At 38.2% G+C, this 19,195-nt stretch overlaps 1 protein-coding gene across 1 annotated transcript in view; it reads left to right on the forward strand.

Moving 5' to 3' along the window:
• Positions 1-525: 525 nt before the first annotated feature.
• tmeff2b (transmembrane protein with EGF-like and two follistatin-like domains 2b) overlaps positions 526-19,195 on the forward strand; it is a 58,102-nt gene continuing 39,432 nt past the window's right edge. Inside the window, exons 1-2 of the mRNA XM_079628300.1 lie at positions 526-1,146; positions 15,090-15,199. Coding sequence (XP_079484426.1) covers positions 975-1,146; positions 15,090-15,199 — 282 coding nt within the window. The 5' untranslated portion in view covers positions 526-974. The remainder of the gene's footprint in view (positions 1,147-15,089; positions 15,200-19,195) is intronic.

A 19,195-nucleotide genomic window follows, 5' to 3' on the forward strand; every position in this document is an offset into this window, starting at 1 on the left:
ATTAGGCCTACGTGTTTCAGGTTTCAGGGTTCTTCTTGTGATTTGATTCAGATTCGCGATTCACATAACGAAATGTTCAGACAGACCGCTTTTGTCTATGGCTTTACGAACCCATAGGCAGAGACTACAAGGAAGAATCGACTCAGATGATTCATTCAAACCATTTGTTTGCGAATCGGGCATCAGCGAGCAGCTTTCAGTGTTCGTTCAGGTGCAAGTAACGAAAATATCTGGAGACATGAGAAAAAGTTTGCGTATTAAGTCGAGTAAAAGTCACCACATGCATTTACTCGAGTAAAGCAGTTTTTTTTAGGTCAAAAGCTACGTGCATAAGTAAACATCTTTTGTAGGCTATATTTCCCTTTACCGCCCGGGGTAATGGAAGTCTCACTTGCACTCTTGATCTCCGCTTGTGATGCTGTATTACACGGCTCGGTACCCGCTACACTCCATATAGCCAATCCGCGCCGCCGAAGCGTGTGCCCACCTCTCACCTTCATCATCCCCATCATCCTCCTCATCCTCACAGTCAGAGCCAGACACCAGCCGAACAAAACACTCTCAGACAGACCTCATGTAGGAAGAGAGAGAGAGAGAGAGAGAGAGAGAGAGAGAGAGAGAGAGAGAGAGAGAGAGAGAGATACTTAAGCCAGCGCTTAGCATTATTTCCCCCTCAGAATGGAGTGATCAGCATGATCAACTAGTGGATCCGGACAGCTTTTTCAGGTCCACGCTTGGATGTTTATATCTCTTCATCTTAGCTTTGAGTTTCATCACTGCAACCGGACACTTCCACTTGTCAAGACAGATTGTCCAACCGCACCGGTATCAGAGCACATACATACATGGGGATCATCGCAGCATTGCCCGGAAGATGTGTATCACTGCTCCGCTGCTGAGATCTGTGTCGCCTGCGCTCGTCGTGGGATCGGATCCCTCGGTTCATGTCCCCGTGTCATTCCCGGTGAACTGAGATGGCTCTTTGCGCTGTGCTGCGACAGACACGCAGACCGCGGCAGGATAATTGGACACATTTAGTGTTACTGACGACCTATTGCTTTTTTAGTATATTACCACTGAAACAACTTTGCGCGTTCCCGTCATCGCTGAGCGACTGTCAAACACCCACCGGGTGGAACTGCTCCGGTAAGAGACCCGAACACGCTCCTCTGTTCGTGCACCTTTGCGCGACTATTCTCACAAGTTTATCAGTTTTTTTACGGGGTTATTAATTAATCATCGAGCTGGGGATTTTATTTAGAATAACTAAACACACATAGGCTAGATAGTCCACCTGGAGTCTTGGTCAGTCATGGGGTCACCGTCACACAGTTTGTGTTCTTAGAATGTAGCCTTAATGAGATAAAAACCAATAGCTAAAACAACCATGGTACACCATCATGTAGTCCGACTCACGAGGAATTTTTCAAAAAGACTCAACGACATCACAAGTTGTCGATTTTACTCAGCTTGAATGAACTCAATGAATTCTTCAGAGCAGGTACTATCAACATTTGACTCAACTTACTGAACGTCAAGGGATTTTTCTAAATTCAGCACGTCGTTTTGTGTACTTGCGAATCTGAAATAAAGTCAGTATTACAGACTGCAACATATAGGTAGTCTTGCATTTTGTAACAAATATATTTTAATTAATGACATTAGAACATGAAAAATAGAATTATGTAGGAAACACTGGGATCTATGTGAAAATCTGACCCAAGATGATACCTGTCATTTTTAAAATTACAACGTTGGTAGCACATCTCATCAGTCAGAAAAATAACTTGTACTGGTGTGTGCACAGGGAAAAGAAATGAGGATGTTACCGCTTGTCACTAGGTTAGTAGCCTCGAAGGTACACATTACCCGTTCTATCCCATAATGGTGAGCAGTGCACTGTATTAATATGGTGCATATTATTACTTTAATGTGCTAATATGCGTTCCTTAGGCACAAAGGTGTGAGGGCGCTTCCCTAGGGACCAGCTACAGGTACAATTTTTAGTGTGGATTGGATTGTGATCCTGAGAGGTATAGATTTTCAGTACACGTGCAACTTTTGAGTTACCAGCAACGATTTGTAACCGCAAGGTTTTACCGGTAAGCATTTGTGCATGTGAAATCTGTGAAGGCTATCATCTGGCCCCAAACAAGTACATCTGGTGCTGCTTTACTCCATATCAGGGGAGTAAATGTAGCACTGAAAGGGAGCGCTTGTCAGAGATACTTTGGGAACAAAGGGCCCTGCTGTGCAATTATGTTTCTCTTTAAATAGCTGTAGGGGGGCAACAGTCTACAAGAAATCTATCTGTTGCACACAGTGGCCTACGTGAGATAATTCAGTGCTGAACCTCCTTCGTAAAACAATTTACTCTCTAACTAGACACGTCAGTAAGAAATCTGATTAAAATGAAGGGAATTAGAGTACAGCAGACCTGTAAATTTGCTGTTGACATGTTCTTCTCTCCTCTCTCTCATTCTGTGTGTGTTGGGCTGGGCTCCGTCGTATCGATTCCTTCCCATCATGTAACCCCACCACAGTGCTGTCACACGTGTCGAAAGCAGAGCTTGATAAAATAAGCTGTCAGATAGACAAGCTGCCAGATGGCTGACTTGACTATATTCCAATACAGATCTATCGCACAGTCCGTTACACTACAGGTCTTTTTTTTTTTGTAAGCTTCTTTTCTCGTTGGCAGCCTTACACAGTCATGCACACTAGTTTAGGCAGGTCACGCCGCTGGTGAACTACTGAGGGCATCAAGGGGCTAATAAAGAGATTATTTGATTGTTTAAATGACCCATACATGGTTGCTTGGCTCTCACAGAATAGTAAACTGCCAATCATTCCTCTTAAAGTGCCCCTATTATGCTTTTTTAAATATTACCTTTCATGTAGTGTGCAATATAGCTGTTAGTTCATGTAAAATATCTGCATGAATAAGTTGTAAAGATCAAAGCGCACAACAAATAAAGTTATTGTCTCCTTAAATGAAAGAATAGACTCTCGAAACGAGTCGTCAGCAACTCCAGTCTCAATCCCGTAACACATCTACATATGTTTGTGACAAATGTGCATAATTTCAGGCCATCCATGGTCTTCATTGGATGCCTGCGATCAACGTCTACTTAGTACTTTGACCTGCACCCAAACTCTATTGTTGTAACTGAGCAGCAACATGTTGTCAACATGTTTTCTGCGTTTCGTATTTACTTTGCATGCACATCCAAAGGATGAGGACTAACACTGGAATTGATACTGTAAAACCGACGCCATGCATTGTTACCGTTCGTAACTCTGTGTACAGTATAGAAGTGCTGCTGAGGAAACTACTGGAGCTGAAATTAAGATATGGCAATGGCCGTTTCGTTTTTGATATGCGGCGTAAGCTGTAGACCAATCACAACAAACTGGGGCATCTGACCAATCAGAGCAGAGGAAGCTCTCAGAAAGGAGGGCTTTAGAGACTCAATCCTTTATTGAGCCGTTTCAGACACTGGGAAAAGAGGTGATGTTCAATGTATGTTGAGAAAATGAAAGTGTTTTTTGACCTTGGATGCATGTAAACCTATTGAAGGAGACCTCCAAAACAAAATTAGGAACATTTAACATAGCATAATAGGGGCACAACCCATATTTTCCAGGAAAAAAAATATAAAACATGATGGATTTTGTTGAGAAAGATATTATCAACAAATTTCTTATTTCGGCATAGCATGAATCCAACCAAAAGTAATCTTGTTTTATACTTGAAACAAGACAAAGCTATTTGCCAAATGGGGGGATAACAATAAAACTTAAACGTTTGAAAGTTTAAGTTCACATTTTCAAAGTTCACATTGAAAATGTGTTAAAAATCTAGTGATGTTAGTGATCATTCTCAAATCATGCTGGAGAAACTTGTGGAATTCATGGGGGACAAACCAAATTCTATTAACACCCAAATTGGTATGCTGATCATATTTTAAACTTTTTTTATTAACTATAACTATATTTTTGAATTGATTCAGAAATGCATTGATTATTTAGATTTTTTTTCTGGAAAACAACACCAAAATACTGGAAGAGAAGATTATTTGCATTGTATAACTTCAGTATGGAGGAAAGCACCTGACTATTTTGGCCTTTCATCTGCAACTTTCTCTCTCCTTCAGACTGTGAAAGACCACAGGGATTAGTCTAATCCTGCACCTCAGCGTTTTATTCCTCATTCCTTAGACACTCGGTGCGCCAGAGCCTATTTTGATTGCGTTTGTGTGTATGAGGGAGAGAAGGAGAAATAGAAAGACTATGAGAGTGGAAGGTCTTCAGGGAAAGCTTGTCTGAGCTCCTGGGCTAATGAGGAAGTTGTGGTGCCCTATTTTGGGTTTCGTGGGGTTTTCCGTTCGGCTCTCTCTGTTCTATCCCGCCTTTAATGCCATTATTGAGATTTAATCCAGTAGAGCACAGGAAGGATGCCACTACCCAGTCAAGAAAAATGAGGAGGAAGAGAGTTCTCTCCTCTATTTATCTCTGTTCTGCCATCATTACTTGGCTCAGAAGAGGCATGACTAATGTATGCCACCAGGAAGATGTTGCAGGGCTAATTGAATGGCTAACGCAAGAGTGTTTGTTATAAAATAATAATGCCGCTTGGCTCGTTCAGGGAGAAAGCGAGTTGGCATTGAATGGTGGAGTGTGAGTTGTGTACCTGGAGGTGAGCAGGAGAAATAAAGGACAGTAATCGGAGACGTCCCCACAGAGTGCACGCTCATAAAGCTGAGTGGTTAGGAAGAGCACCCTCTTTAAATATGCATGATGGCAGATGTTTCTGTTTTTCATTCTGAACATTGTTATTTCCTCTGTTCTACAATTCCTGAACACTGAAAACAGTGTTACGTGCTCACACTCCTAAACAACATGCAAACATTGAAGCATTACCAGGGATTCACAATCTAAGCCTGTAAATAAACAGAAAGGTTTCAGTCTAAGTTATGATGTAAAATGAATAAGAAATATTTAAGATGAAGAAGTTACTGATCAAAGAAGCTATCTTTTGTAAATTAAAGCATACCTTATTATGCTTTATCAGATATTACCTTTCATACAGTGTGTAAAGTTTGAAAGATCACCATAAATGGAGTTATTGTTTGCCAAAAGAAAGAACCAATTCTGAACTGCCTAAAATCAGTCGTCAAATATTCCTAAAAAATGCTGGGTTGTTTTAACCCAACTTTGGGTCGAATATGGACAAACTCAGCCGTTGGGTTAAATTTTATAATTACATTTTTAACCCAACATTTGGGTTTGACCATATTTGACCCAAAATTGGGTTAAAACAACCCAGCATTTTTTAGTTTGTTATAAATTAGCTTAATGCCATTGCCAGCATATGTATTTATTGCGAACAATGTCTACGTTGACAAGCTCCCGAACACTGTAGTTGTAGCTGAGGCCTGGAAGAGTTTGGTTCGTGTTGTTGACTTGTGGAGAAGATGCCTTTTTCTGTGCTGCGAATGCAAATCCACTTTACAAGCAATTCCAAAGGACGAGGACTCGGGCTCCAATTTGATGGTTAAACCGACGCCATCGTTACTATTCGTATCACTGTGTATGCAAGTGCTGAAGCCTCCGGAGCAGAAATTTAGATATGGTATGGCGTTTCGTTTTTGACACGTGCTGTAAGCGGTAGACCAATCACAATAGACTGGATCATCTGACCAATCAGAGCAGAGTAGGGAAAGCAGGGGTTTAGAGAGGCCGGATTCTTAATTGAACAGTTTCAGACACTGTGAGAAAAAAGGTGATGCTGCAATGCATATTATTAGAACATTAAAGAGTTTTTTTCACCTTGGATGCATGTAAGCTTATACTGTAATAGGAGACATCCCAAATTAGGAACCTTTAAAATCGCACAGTAGGGGGACTTTAAGTAGATGTTTTTAATGACAAAAATCTACCAACACGTTCATATTTGTTGCATCAGTTTGCTTTGACTCTTCATTTGACCTGAATCCATCTATTATGTTCTTCAAATAATTACACAATTATTTGATGCATTTACATCAAACAGCAGGCAATATATCTTATGAATCATATAATTATATTGTAAGATGTACAATGGTATATCTTACTAATATGTGGTATATCCTAAGGGTGCGAAAGATTAAGAACATAGCCCACACATTTGGATGTGGCTGGAGTGGCCAGCTGCAGAGAAACAAACATCAAATTCAATGTTTGAACAATGATCCCTATGCACAACAAGCAATGAACACAACCTTTCCACTTCATAGATAGCCAAGTTTGATTGAAAGCAGTGCAAGCGGTGATTTATCCTTTTAAAGTTAGTTCACGAGTTCACACTTACAATTCATCAGATAGAGTAAAGGAGAATGCGTGTTTGGCCTGCTGTCCGGGCAGAGGGCTCCGAGCTCGGTATGTTGGCCCGAACCCAGAGTACTCCCCTTGTATTCCTGGGTAGGAACCAGCCAAGAGTGAGGAGTCGGGGTTGTGGAGGGATGCTGAAAACGGTCAAGAACTGTACAGAGGCCTCCTCTCATGCTGATTAGATAGACATGTTAATTTCTGAATCTGATTGGAATGTCGTGTTGATTGGATAGATCATTTGAACTTTGTTAATGAAACATCATTTAATGTACATAATTAGATTAAAACATGAATTTGGATGATGGAAATGATCTGGGGTGTATTTAATGCATACTGTAAATATTCTCAGTTTAAAAACACATCCACAAATGTAGGCCGTTTAGAAACGACCATGTTAAAGATCTTCAGAGGAGAAGATTCACAGCTTCAGTGAGTTTTTTGTGTGATTTGTGTGATTTAAATCTTGTCTCGGTGAGATTTAATGCATGGCATAGCTTTAAAACGCAGTAAAATGTCAAATCACTTATCTTGTGTGGCGTTATTCTCAGTGGCTCACACTTTGAATAGTAAACGGCTGTTTGGCATAAGCTACTGGCAAAACTGTTTAAAAGTAAATAAACATTGAGCAGATTTAGTAGAGAAGTGGTTTATTGCAGTCATGGCTCAATGAGTGCATTTACATGTCAATAAAATGCAGATAACTATCAAAACCAGCTCAACTTTTTAAGGTGATATTGCTGTGCTGGTGAAAGTGTTTACAATAAGTATACATGACACAATGCATCATTTTCAAAATATGAATCTGACCTTTGTCTGACTGAATGAAAATCTTTAGCATTGTAAATTCTAGGGTTAGGGTAACTATGATAAAAGCATGGTAAAAGTAGCCACATTTCAATGCAAAAAGCTAAGGAGAAAGCTGTGTAGAACTTGAACAATGAGCATGTCAATGTTGCCGAGCTTTAAGCGCCAATCTGTGGGCCCGAGTTCACTGTGGGACTGATAATATCAGGTAGGTCAGGCAATGATTTGTTTCGTATTAAAAACAGAGATTTTCTAAAGCAAAAGTGAGTGAAATCACATGGATAAAAGGGGGAAATCCCTTCCATTTGCAAACTTCATCGTGTCAATCTCTTAGGCCTTGTTTTCCCTCCATTTTCAAAGTGGTAAAAAAGGTTGCTCTGCTTTGGAATGTGTGGAATTCATGTGGGCTCCTTCATTTGTTAAATTAGCACATGTAATTGAATTTTCTGCATTCTGGGAAAATAGTTATGCCCTTGAAACGTTTCAGATATGAATGTGTGTATTTTTGCCGGTGTGTGCTCTCAGCCATCCAAACTCGCATTGTGACGTGATTCTCTAGATAAAATCTTGAGCGAATGCGATTTGTCTGGCTACACGAGACAGACAGGAAACACTGTTCATTCGATCGGTACTTATGGGCAGCTGTCACATGCAGCCATATGGCGGTGAAACCGAGCTCGACTCCCAGGGGGTTTGGGTCGATCCTCCACAGGTGTGCCAGAAGGTGCGGAGTTCGGTCCTTATTAACCTTGTGCACACCAAGGTTTTTTCAAGGGTACCTCCAAAAAAGTCACAGACAGAGCTACGTCCTTCATTTAACACCAGTTCTTTTCCTGCTTGTCTATTTTTGAAAAAGAAAGCCAACGAGCTCAATGGTAGATTAATGATGAGTGTATAAATACTACACTAATGGCCGGGCTATTCTTACTGGACCATCTGTTACGAGAGACAGGGTAGTGCTCACTTACATGCATTTGTTACCAACATGGCTAGCATCAACAACCGTCAGTGACTGAACCCAGGAGGCGTGACAGCCCACAAATCACTGCTGAAATACTGAGATTTCACTGTACGGGAAATCGGTTTACTCCAATGTAAAAGTCGAAGTTGATCATTGGAGTATGTTTTACAAAAAAATATATGTTTAAGCCTTTCTACCAAGTATTTTTTTAATGGAATATTGTAGTTTTTATTCTAAATTATTTATCCATGCACATCATTATTTATTTATTTTGTATTCATGTGCCCTCATAAACTTTAATCAAAATAACTTCCCCTCCCTTTTGCAACTTCTCTTCTCTGAATACGTGTTTACTGGCGTGAGGGCGGGACAACCTGTCACTCACATGAGATCGACCAATAGGAAACCACAATTATCCAACCATCCAATCAGTTCCCAATGGACAAAATCAGGTCCCACCTTACACTATTTCTTGTTCGAGAAGCCATTTCGCTTGAATATATACGTCACAGAAGAGAAGAAAAGCCTATCACGTACAGTATATGTTTCATGCCGACTTTGATTCAGTGTTACTTACGGTTTCTTTGTTATTAATTGTGAAATTTACTAGCAATTTCTGGGTGGAAATTGTTTCTACACCACTTTTTTTTTTTTTTTGCTGTTTTTATTGTCAGAGATGTCCAGCCATGTGTATGTAAAGCCTGTGCATTCACTTAATAGCGCAGAGAGAGCGTAGCCTTCCACACAGCTATGAATGGGTCACAATGGCCGACTCATTACTGACTTTTTTTAGTTGCATTGCTTTAATTAGCATGATGTTAGCATGCTGTGCTTTAGCCTCTTAGTTTATACAGTAAAACCCTCTTGGAAAAGTTGGGTCTTTAAAATTGCAATGTAGCGGACTGTAGCTTCTGTATTGTGATGTACATTCAAATGAAACGAATCAATGAAAAAGAAAAAAAAGTGAAGGACAGGATTTGGTTCCATCCATCGGTTATTTATTGGATAGAAGCAGATCTAAATGCGTGCTTTCAGTCCATTGTAAGAAAGGGACAAGGTTTGTGCGGGTGAAATGATGATGGAAGACATAGGGCATATGGCACCAGAGAGAAGTATGTCATTTTACTGGAGGATAGGATTATGACATTGTGATTAAAAAAATACAACGTAAAAAAAAAGAAGAAAGATATGCATGGATGAAATGTTTAAAATAGGTTGAATTTCCATTTCATGCTGACTTTAAGTTCATCCCTGTTATGGCACTGAATCAACCGCCATACACATTCAGATGAATGTATTTGACCGTTGAATCGTGTCTTGTGCAATTTTTGTTAAAAATAGTTCAACCTTTAAAAAGTGTGTCTTTAGATCCCTGCATTCTCTATTCTGTACACAAAAATCCATCTTATGTCAAAACCCTTAAGAAATATGACCAATCATGGTGAGGTGAACCCAAAACCTGCATCATTTTACATGGTTTGATTAGTCGTGACGTGCAGACAACTCAATAACTAGCTGATTTTAAAAATATGTGTTTTTGTACATATTTACTTTTTCAAGATACCACTGTCTTGAACAATTAGTTTGCCTGTTTGATTTAGTCCGCCTGGACATTAATGGTCAAAATAGTCCAGACACAACACCATGAAGCAATTTTGTTGGATTTCTAATCAGGCACTGAAAAGAGTAAGCAATAAAAGTTCTTTCAGCCAATGGAATCGCTTAGAGGTCCTTTGGGACTAAAACAAATATATATTATAAAAAATATACACAGTATATTAAAACATATAAAATTGGATTTCTATTTTTTCAGCTGTAAAAAAAATGCATGTGATTGCACATTTATTAAGAATTCTTTTTAATGCTTCCTTTACCCGACATCTCAAAAATATTGCACATTACACTGTAATAAAACATCTCTGTTCATGAACACAACAGCGGTCTGGTAGCAATAACTCGCATTAGTGTGAGCTTAGGTAATACTACTGCAGATGCTCGGTAGCTTTTGCACCCTGCGGGTTAACGATACTCAGTCCATTTGCATATTCATTTATTCATTTAGCAGATGTTTTAGTTCAAAGAAACTTTGCCCCGAGTTCATTAGCACAACATATGCAAGCACAGATTTCTTGTGATGTGTTGTTTGTCAGCAAATGTTCTGATAACTCTGGTGTCACCTTTGCTATACTTTCAGTTCTGTCGTTGCACTTCCTGTGTGAAGTTCACTGTTCACCCAAACAGTGTAGCTAGCTAAACTACCAACACCATCTCTTTCTTTAAAGAATATGAGCTATTGCTGGTTATAAACTTTCTCGGTAGTTTGCGATATCATATAATCATATTACCAGTTAAAAATGTTAGCTGAGATAATATGGATGTGTTGCGTTGCCTGATTCTCCAATGAAAGTTGGTTATTTTTAACGAGTCGATCAAAATGACTCGCAAATGAGTCACACACAAACTTTATAACATCTCACTTACACACTGAAATAGTTTGAGTGGTTACCAAATTAACATCTGACTCACTCGCTGAACCACAAGCCATTACTTTCAGCCATATTCGATTCGAAATAAGAGACGCAACATCCTGTAATGGACAATATGTTCTTCTGCTTGCGTACATTGACCTACAAACAGTATATTGACGTCTAAAGCGTCTTTTCTCATTTCTGTTCAGTGCTTTACTCTATGCTGTGCCACAATGTAATGTCTTTGAATGATCTTTATTGTTTTTATCTCCAAATATGTGATTAATTTGATTAATTCATCAGCATATGTAACACATTTTAATTGACTGAGAGCCCATATGTATATCAATGCTTATATATACTGTATGTCAATGCTTTTGTGCTTTTCCGGGAAACTTTGTCTTCGCTTGCAAAGAACACAAATGTTTTCCAGGGGAATGTAAAAGTTTTGCAAAGGAACACAACGTTTTTCTTTGGAACGCAAAGGTTTTTCTAGCGACGCAAATCTTTATATATTTTTTAATTTTAGCTGGGGAATGCAAAATATAATCTTTTTTCCATCACCATGTCCCTTTAGGGTCTACGTATGTACAGTGCCAAATTGTGCTTGGCCAGGCTGTCGTACAAAGAAATTATAAACGCATGCAAAAACAAGAGAGAACCAATGACATATTAATGTGATTATGCTGTAGTTGTCACAGTTCTATTAGTTTGTACTTTTAGTTTGTTTCTTCACATGTATCCTGTTTCCATGGTCACGAGCATTATGAGTTAGTTTAGCTGTGTTAATTAGCACCTCGTTATCTGCTTGCCTGTTGTTCGTTGTCCGGTCTCGTATGTGTTTTTGTTTGTGTCTGCACTAGCTGTCTGTATTACCGTGTGGATTATTAAATTATCTTGGAAACCTTTCATCTTCATCTTCGTCTTCGTGCCTTCATCGACAGAGCAACCGTTACAGTAGTCATTGTATGCTTTTTTTGTGAACTTTTTGTTTTTCTATGCATTTTTTCATATAAAATAAAACCTGTAGCTGTATGTTTCACTATAGTTACAGTGCAATTCAAAGCACAACATTTGAGAGCTGATTTTGCATGCGAAGCACTGAATCCACTGAATACAATGAATAGAAATGGAAGTGACCCCATGCACTAGAGTGTCACAACTCTTACTCTGAAACTCTCTATTTTGTTTGCGTTTGCAGTGTCATATGGTGTGTGTCGTCTTTCCGTTCCACTCAGCCTGCTTGTCTCTGGTTCATTATCATTCCTCACAGACTTACTTATCCTGAGACTTTGGCTGCTTGCTCCGGCAATATTTAAATTTTATGCATGTCTCATCTCAGCGAGAGAAATCATATCTCCCATCTGTGCTCTGAGCTCGCTCTCTCTCTTCCTGTATCTTATTTTCTCTCTTCACTCCTCATTAATTTGGGCTCAGGTAAGTTTGTCTACATGAGTGTCATATATTTATTAATATAGCATCTTTTACAAGGTTTTTTTCCAGATTTCAAAATAATTCCGCACAACCTGCCAGACAGACAGGACTTTACTGGTTTTATGTCTTACTGTAAGTAAGCACAGCATGATTTTCTCTACAGAAGAATCCAGTAAATATGAGAAGAGCTGAAAATATAATTTAAAAAAAACAACGTATCTATATTGTATATTACAACGTTATACAAAGTCACACAGTGTTAGAAGGATCAAAACAAGCTTACTAAGCTTATATATTTTTTAAATAATATGTATATTGTGACATTTATAAATTTCCAGAGTTCATACATTAAAAAGTAGGTAGGTAAGATTTGGGTTAGGTAAGATTTATTAAAGTCTCTTATTCTTACCTAGGCTGCATTTATTATATCACAGATACACAGGCTAATACTGTGAAAAATTAATACAATTCAAAACAAACTTTTTCTATTTTAATTTATTTAAAAAAAAAAGTAATTTATTCATTTGATGGTAAAGCAGTTTTTTTAGCATTATTACTCCAGTCTTCAGTGTCACACACAGGTCGCGTTAACCGAAAATGTTTCTTCATTGACGGAATGTTAATTAGCAGTGACGTAAATAGTCATTTTGACAGATTACACTGCGGCTGATGTATTGTAACTTGTAACTGTAATTCTCACTCCTGTCCTCACTCGACCCTCCCTTCTCATTTTCCCTCTTCTTTGCTATTTGTTCATCGGAACGTCGTCTTATTGGTCGTGTTTCGGCCATATCAAAATTCAAGAGAATTCTAGAGATTCAAGAGATAATTCTAACGTTAGTCGTTGTCTAGGACATCTCTCCTCTAGCTAACTTCCCTCTTCATGCTTCTCTCTCCTCCACTCCCCACACCCCCCTTCATGTGCACGCGCACTAACCCCCCAACTCATTCTTGATGGTAATTGGCTGGAACACTGTTTGTTATGTTTCGTGGTGCAGGTTGGCCCAGTTTGTTTTTGTTGCTGTTTGTGGAGTCTGGGGTATCTACAGAGACCGCGTTTTTTTACAGTGTGTTCAGGGGACAGGCAGCTAGCGGTTAGTGAGGAGATGTTTGCTGTATGTGACAAAAAAATGTCAGCCTAAAAAATGTCTAGTGCGGTGGCTGCAATATATAAACCTACCAACGTCCGTTGTCATGATTTTTTAAATGACTTATCGCGAGAGGAAAAAAATTACGTTTTAGTCGCATAACATCGGTTAATGCAAACGCCGTCATTTCACAATAGTGTTGTATCAAAATTTAGACAAAATCGCAAAAGTTTTCCGCAAATCTGTAATGGAAATGTGGCTAGTGTCAATCTTAAAATGTAACAACTATTATTCAAATAACAATAGTCGGGAAACGTGTTCCCAAACAGTATACTAATCTGTCCTTTAGCCTAATTCATATACATTATATTACCTGAAATATACTTCTTAAAAAATGTACTCTAAGGACTTCAAGTAGCCTATATGTGAAGTTATAAGAAACTTAAGTGCACTTTTTTCACAAGGGTCATTATTGCTCCATGTTGTAACGTTATACAGTTTGACGTTGATGCTCGGCCCATCCTGTTCTTTGACTTGCAGATGGTGGAGCTTATGAAATATTCATCCTGAATCATCCTGTTCATCTTTGTGTTCACAGGGAGAAGCCTTTGAGTTCAATTTTAACTCCAAGGCATTATACAGTATAATAGTCAGATATAGAGGTTGTGTGTGAGGCCTTGCCTTGGAAGTGTATTTAGCAATATTGAAAACAGGTTGTTTTCTCTTAGTGTGTATGCTGTCTGCTGTATGCCTATATGAGCTTACGATTTATGTTGACAGACAAGGAGAAAACCTCAGTCCATTAAGAGACATCCTGCCCACATTCTGTACAGAGGTCTGTAAGCTTCATACCCTGGGCTGTTATGACCTCAAACCAGGGACACGCTCTATTTTATCAAAGCAGCTTTTGTAACAGAGTATCTGTTGTTTGCTACAGCATTCATGATATGCTTTAGCTTTAATACCCTCAATCCAACTTGGAACCAAAAGTCCTTTTGTCCCGAGGAAGTAATTGTGTGAGGTTGTTTCACACCAGTGATGTGTAAATTCAGTTTTAAGGAGCTACAATGCTTCATCTGACCTCTGGTGCACTTAGGGGAAAGATTGTTGTTGATGTTGAACCGATATTAACTGATTATGAAACATTCAAGCCATTTTGAGACATTACACGCTAACTTGGTTGCTAAATGAGTTCCCGTGACCCGATCTAACTGGTATTGTCAAATTATGAACAAACCAAAAATGTGTGTGCAAAATTACAGTAGTAATTGAAATTAGTGCTGTCAGTCAATTCAAAAATTATATCAAGTAAATATGAGCAATAGTAAAATAAATTATGTGGTTAATTATGGTTCTTTTATAATGTAAAATGTTTTATATATATATATATATATATATATATATATATACTTTACAATTAAAAAGTTTTGGGTCGGTAAGTTATTTTTATGTTTTTAAAAGTCATCTTCTTACTTGATCAGAAATACAGTAAAATATGAATAATAGTATTACTATACTAATAAAATAACTAAAAACTAAATACTAATAACTAAATAACTATAAGTTTTCTATTTGAATAATTTGTAATTGATTCCTGTGATGACTGCTTATAATCATCTATATTCCTCTATTCATACTGATTTGATGCTCAAGTAACATTTCTTATTATTATCAATATTTAAAACATTTGTGATTCTAAATATTATTTTGTGGAAAGATTGATGATTCTTTCCTAGGATTCTATGATGAATAGAAAGTTAAAAAGAATAGCAGTTATTTGAAATACAAACCTTTTATAACATTATAAACTATTTTGTCATTTTAATACATTTTTGCTGGATAAAAAAGTTATAATAAAAAAAATCTTACGGACCCCAAAACTACAGCTAAGTGTTCTTAGCATGTTTTTGTACAATATCTGTTTGTAATCTATAACCAATATTTGTGTGTGTTTCATGACAGGGTTCGAAGAGCAGGACACGGATCTTTTTCTGTGTGACACAAACACATGCAAGTTTGACGGCGAGTGTCTGCGAATCGGGGACACGGTGACGTGCATCTGTGATTTTAAGGTAGGAATCGATGCTCCTCGAATACTAACGTTTGCATGCTTTATTAGCACCACATGTTGAACGTGTGACCATGTTAAAAGCACCACACGCAGAGTAAACAAGCTGTCACAAATTAAAATACACCTACACATGCCTTCTCACAGAACACACACACACACACACACATTCTCTCGCTTGGTCAGAGTGCTTTGCTTCACTCAGACATCGTGCATCTGCGTCTTGTTGCAGGCCAAGCTGCATCACTCAGGTAAATAGCATTATCTGTCTGCTCGCACAGTGCGCGCGCGGGGGGGCGGGGGGGGGGGGGGGGGGGGGGGGTTCCTTTGATGCATCTGCTCGATCGCCCGGCCTCGCTCGGCACAAAGATTCCTTGTGCACTTAAGAAGGGTCACGCTGCATTCATTTCTGCCCCTAATACAATTGAGCGGCACTAACGCTAGTCTGGGGCCATGTGAGTGCCTCTAGCTGTGGTGGGGAGGGTTATCGGTTAAGTATCATGCGCAGCGAGAGATGGTACCCGCCGTTTTAAGGGTGTGTGTGGGGATGCCCTACTCATGCGGTTGGACGCTGCTACCCAAAGCCCTGCCCTGCCTCTAGACTCCCAAACAGAACGTGGAATGGGAGAAGTGTGTGTGAGAGAGAGATGAATGGATGTGATTCACACAAGTTCACTTACTGACATGCTATTGATCCAACTCTCATACTCCGAGAGAGAGAGCGAAAGACAGAAATGAAAGGCGGTCAGTCTCTTTCTGGACCACTAGCTACACCGAATGGAAACGCAATCCGTTTGATTGAGTGACCCGTCTGTTTGTCCGAACAATGGAGGATGGGGAGTGTTTGAAACACAGTGTTGAAATGTTTTTAATTTGACATTGTGCCATATAAATAAAACACTCGTGGGCAAGAGATTCTTAAAAATGCATCCGACACATGTAGCAATGGACCAACAAGTAATAAGTAATCACAGATGGAAAGCAATAACATTGTGTAAACAGAAAATAATATAAAATACCGTTCACAAGTTTTGGGTCTTTTGAAAGAAGTCTCTTATGCTCACCAAGGCTGCATTTATTCGATCAAACATACAGTAGCATTGTAATATTGTGAAATATTTTATTTTACAATTTAAAATAACTGTTTTATATTTTTAATATATTTCAGCATCATAACTCCTTCAGTGTCACATGATCCTTCAGAAATCATTCTAATATGCTGATTTGTGCTGAAGAAATATTTCTTCTTATTATCAATGTTGAAAATGGTTGTTCTGCTTAAAAAATTGGTGTAAACTGCTGTACTTTTTTGAGAGTGAATAGAATTTCAAAAGAATGTCATGCATCTTTGATGCAGCTGAATAAAAGTATTGTATTCTTAAAAAAAAAAAAAAAAAAAAAATCTGACCCCAAACTTTTGAATGGTGGTATATATGTGAATTCGAAATACCTATGTAATTTTTTTTTAAATCTCCTGTGCGTAGTGGCTGTCAGTGTATTTTCATCTGCATAAAAGTCAAGCAAAATGCTTTTTCTCTCTTTAATTTATTCTTGCAATCTGGCCATCTGTCTTGTAGCATGTGAGTCAAATGACTATGTGCAAGTGCCAAAGCACTATATAATATCTGGTCTGGCATCGCTCTGAGTCTGTCATGTTCCAATTTAGGAAAGAAAAACATACACTGACACACTTTAAATTACACATCTGTGCATGTAACTGTCATACAATAATGGATCTGAGAGAAGAACCAGTAAGTGTGTAGTATTCTTGCACAAAGCTCAAATCCTTAAATGTAATGGTTCAAGAGAACATTTCATACGGTAAAAAACGATGTCCAAATTTCTGTTGAATGCAATGTTAAGAATAAAGAATAATAAGAATAAAGGGTTTTTCTCAAATATGATATTTTAAAATAAAAATGTAATATAAACAATCTATTTATTTTATTGAAATTTTTTTGTTGTAATATAATATATATCGTTAGTTTATTGAAACGAAAGGCTGGAATACACACGACTTATGAAATCTGAGCACAACTACCAGACTTTTAAATTGTTCTGAACACAAAAAGAAAGCTTCGGTTTCAGTAGCGACACATCTTACACTACGATATGTTTACTGAAATTGCCTCGAAATATCAAACATGTTTTGATATCCACCGACTGGATGGAATCATAGTCTGAAGATAAAAAAATCGGAGTCTGTGCCCATCATGCACTACACAATTTTCTGTCAAATCTGTCCAAATCTGCAGACTGGCGCAGACTTTCGCCAACTATTCTGGACTCTTCTAGACTGCAAATCAGTTCAGAAATCTGAGCAAAAGCCGTGTAGTGAATCCCAGCCTATAGCAGCAAAAATTTCTAATTTCACACTTCCATAACTTAGATCAGGGTTCTTTATTCCTGGTACCGGAAAGCCACTTTTCTTGGATGTTTAGTTCCAGCTCGAATGGTGAACACACATCAATAAGCTAATTAAGGTCTTTGGGTTTTATAAAAATACAGCCAGGTGTGTTGGAGCAGGATTAGTACTAAACTACTGGAAAGTGGCTCTCCAGGACCAGAAATGAGGAATCCTGACATAGATGAACACACATGACCGGCCACATTTACTATACCCTGTTGGGTAAACAGAAATTTGGCCTGTCCAATCATGGAGATGCCAACAAGAACTAAACAATGAGAAACAAAGGAGGCAGTGGACGGATGGGGCAAATTTGGATACATTATAATATTCTCCAAAGCACTGTTAGTCATTTCACATGCAAAAAGCCATTTACATTTAAGAATTAAAAAAAAAACAATACATTATTAAAAATAAATAAATCAGAAGTTTCAAGTGTCAGAGAGAATGTGGAAAATGATCATGAAAAAGTGAACATAAAATGATAAGGAATGCATTAAATGAATATGGGACATAACAAAGGCTGTTGAAGGATGGGGCACATCTATTACAATATTCAGCGAAGCGCTGTTACTCATTTCACATGCAAAAAGGGCATTTACATTGAAGTCTTAAAAAAAGTCAACAATTTCAAGAGTGGAAACTTGTCTTGAAAAGTGAAAATAAAATGATAATGATTGTATTACATGAATATGGGAAAGCATAAAATAACACATGCGCGTACGGTCAGCATCCACAGACGGAGGCCATCACCTCAGATGCGATATGAAGAACTGAGTGCTTTAGCTCAATAATGCTAGCGATAGCTTCCATTAGGAGCCACTATCACAGTAACATAACCTCCACGCTCACAGCAACATGCTAACCGACTTTTGCCCAGTCCCTTTCCTTCCTCTCTCGTTCTTTTCTTTTCCACCTACCAATTCATTACTGTATCTAAGAGCTCTGATTAATTCACACGTCTTCCTCCAATGCTGTTCCCAACACATCTCAGATAGTCTATTGTCAGATAATGTGTAATTTGGCAGGTGTATGTATGTGTCATGTGGAATCATCTCTAATGTATTAGAGACTTGGTTTTTATACAGTATCGCTTTAAGACATGTGTCTTGCTCTTTTAATTATGGGATACAGTGACCCCTTTAGGTAATTAAGGTAATATCACTTTATTTAAAGTTCCCCAACCAATGCCTCACGATGAAACAAATGAAAGCTGTTCATTTGTTTGCTAATTATGTTTTGACCTTTTTTGACAGCACTGTGCTACACTAAAATTGGTTAATCCATCCTGCAAATTGAGCTTTCTTTAAAGGATTAGTTCAGGGAAAAAAGTCCTGTAATTATTTACATCCGCATGACATTCTGAACCTGTACATTGTAAACAATGATATGATCCACCATGTTTTCTGACACCCTTAACTCGGAAACTTTGTCTCGTGAATATCTTTCTAACATGACTTGAATGCGCTATATAACTTGGCACATTAGTCGACAATTGATGTGCTGGTGTGCAAGTGTGAATATATCATCTGTTTAATGTTGCTCATCCAGTCATATAATGTATTACTCAAGAGTCTTTTGTTTTTACGTGTT

Source organism: Phoxinus phoxinus, assembly GCF_949152265.1.
Source record: "Phoxinus phoxinus genome assembly, chromosome: 11".
NCBI classification, from domain to species: domain Eukaryota; kingdom Metazoa; phylum Chordata; class Actinopteri; order Cypriniformes; family Leuciscidae; genus Phoxinus; species Phoxinus phoxinus.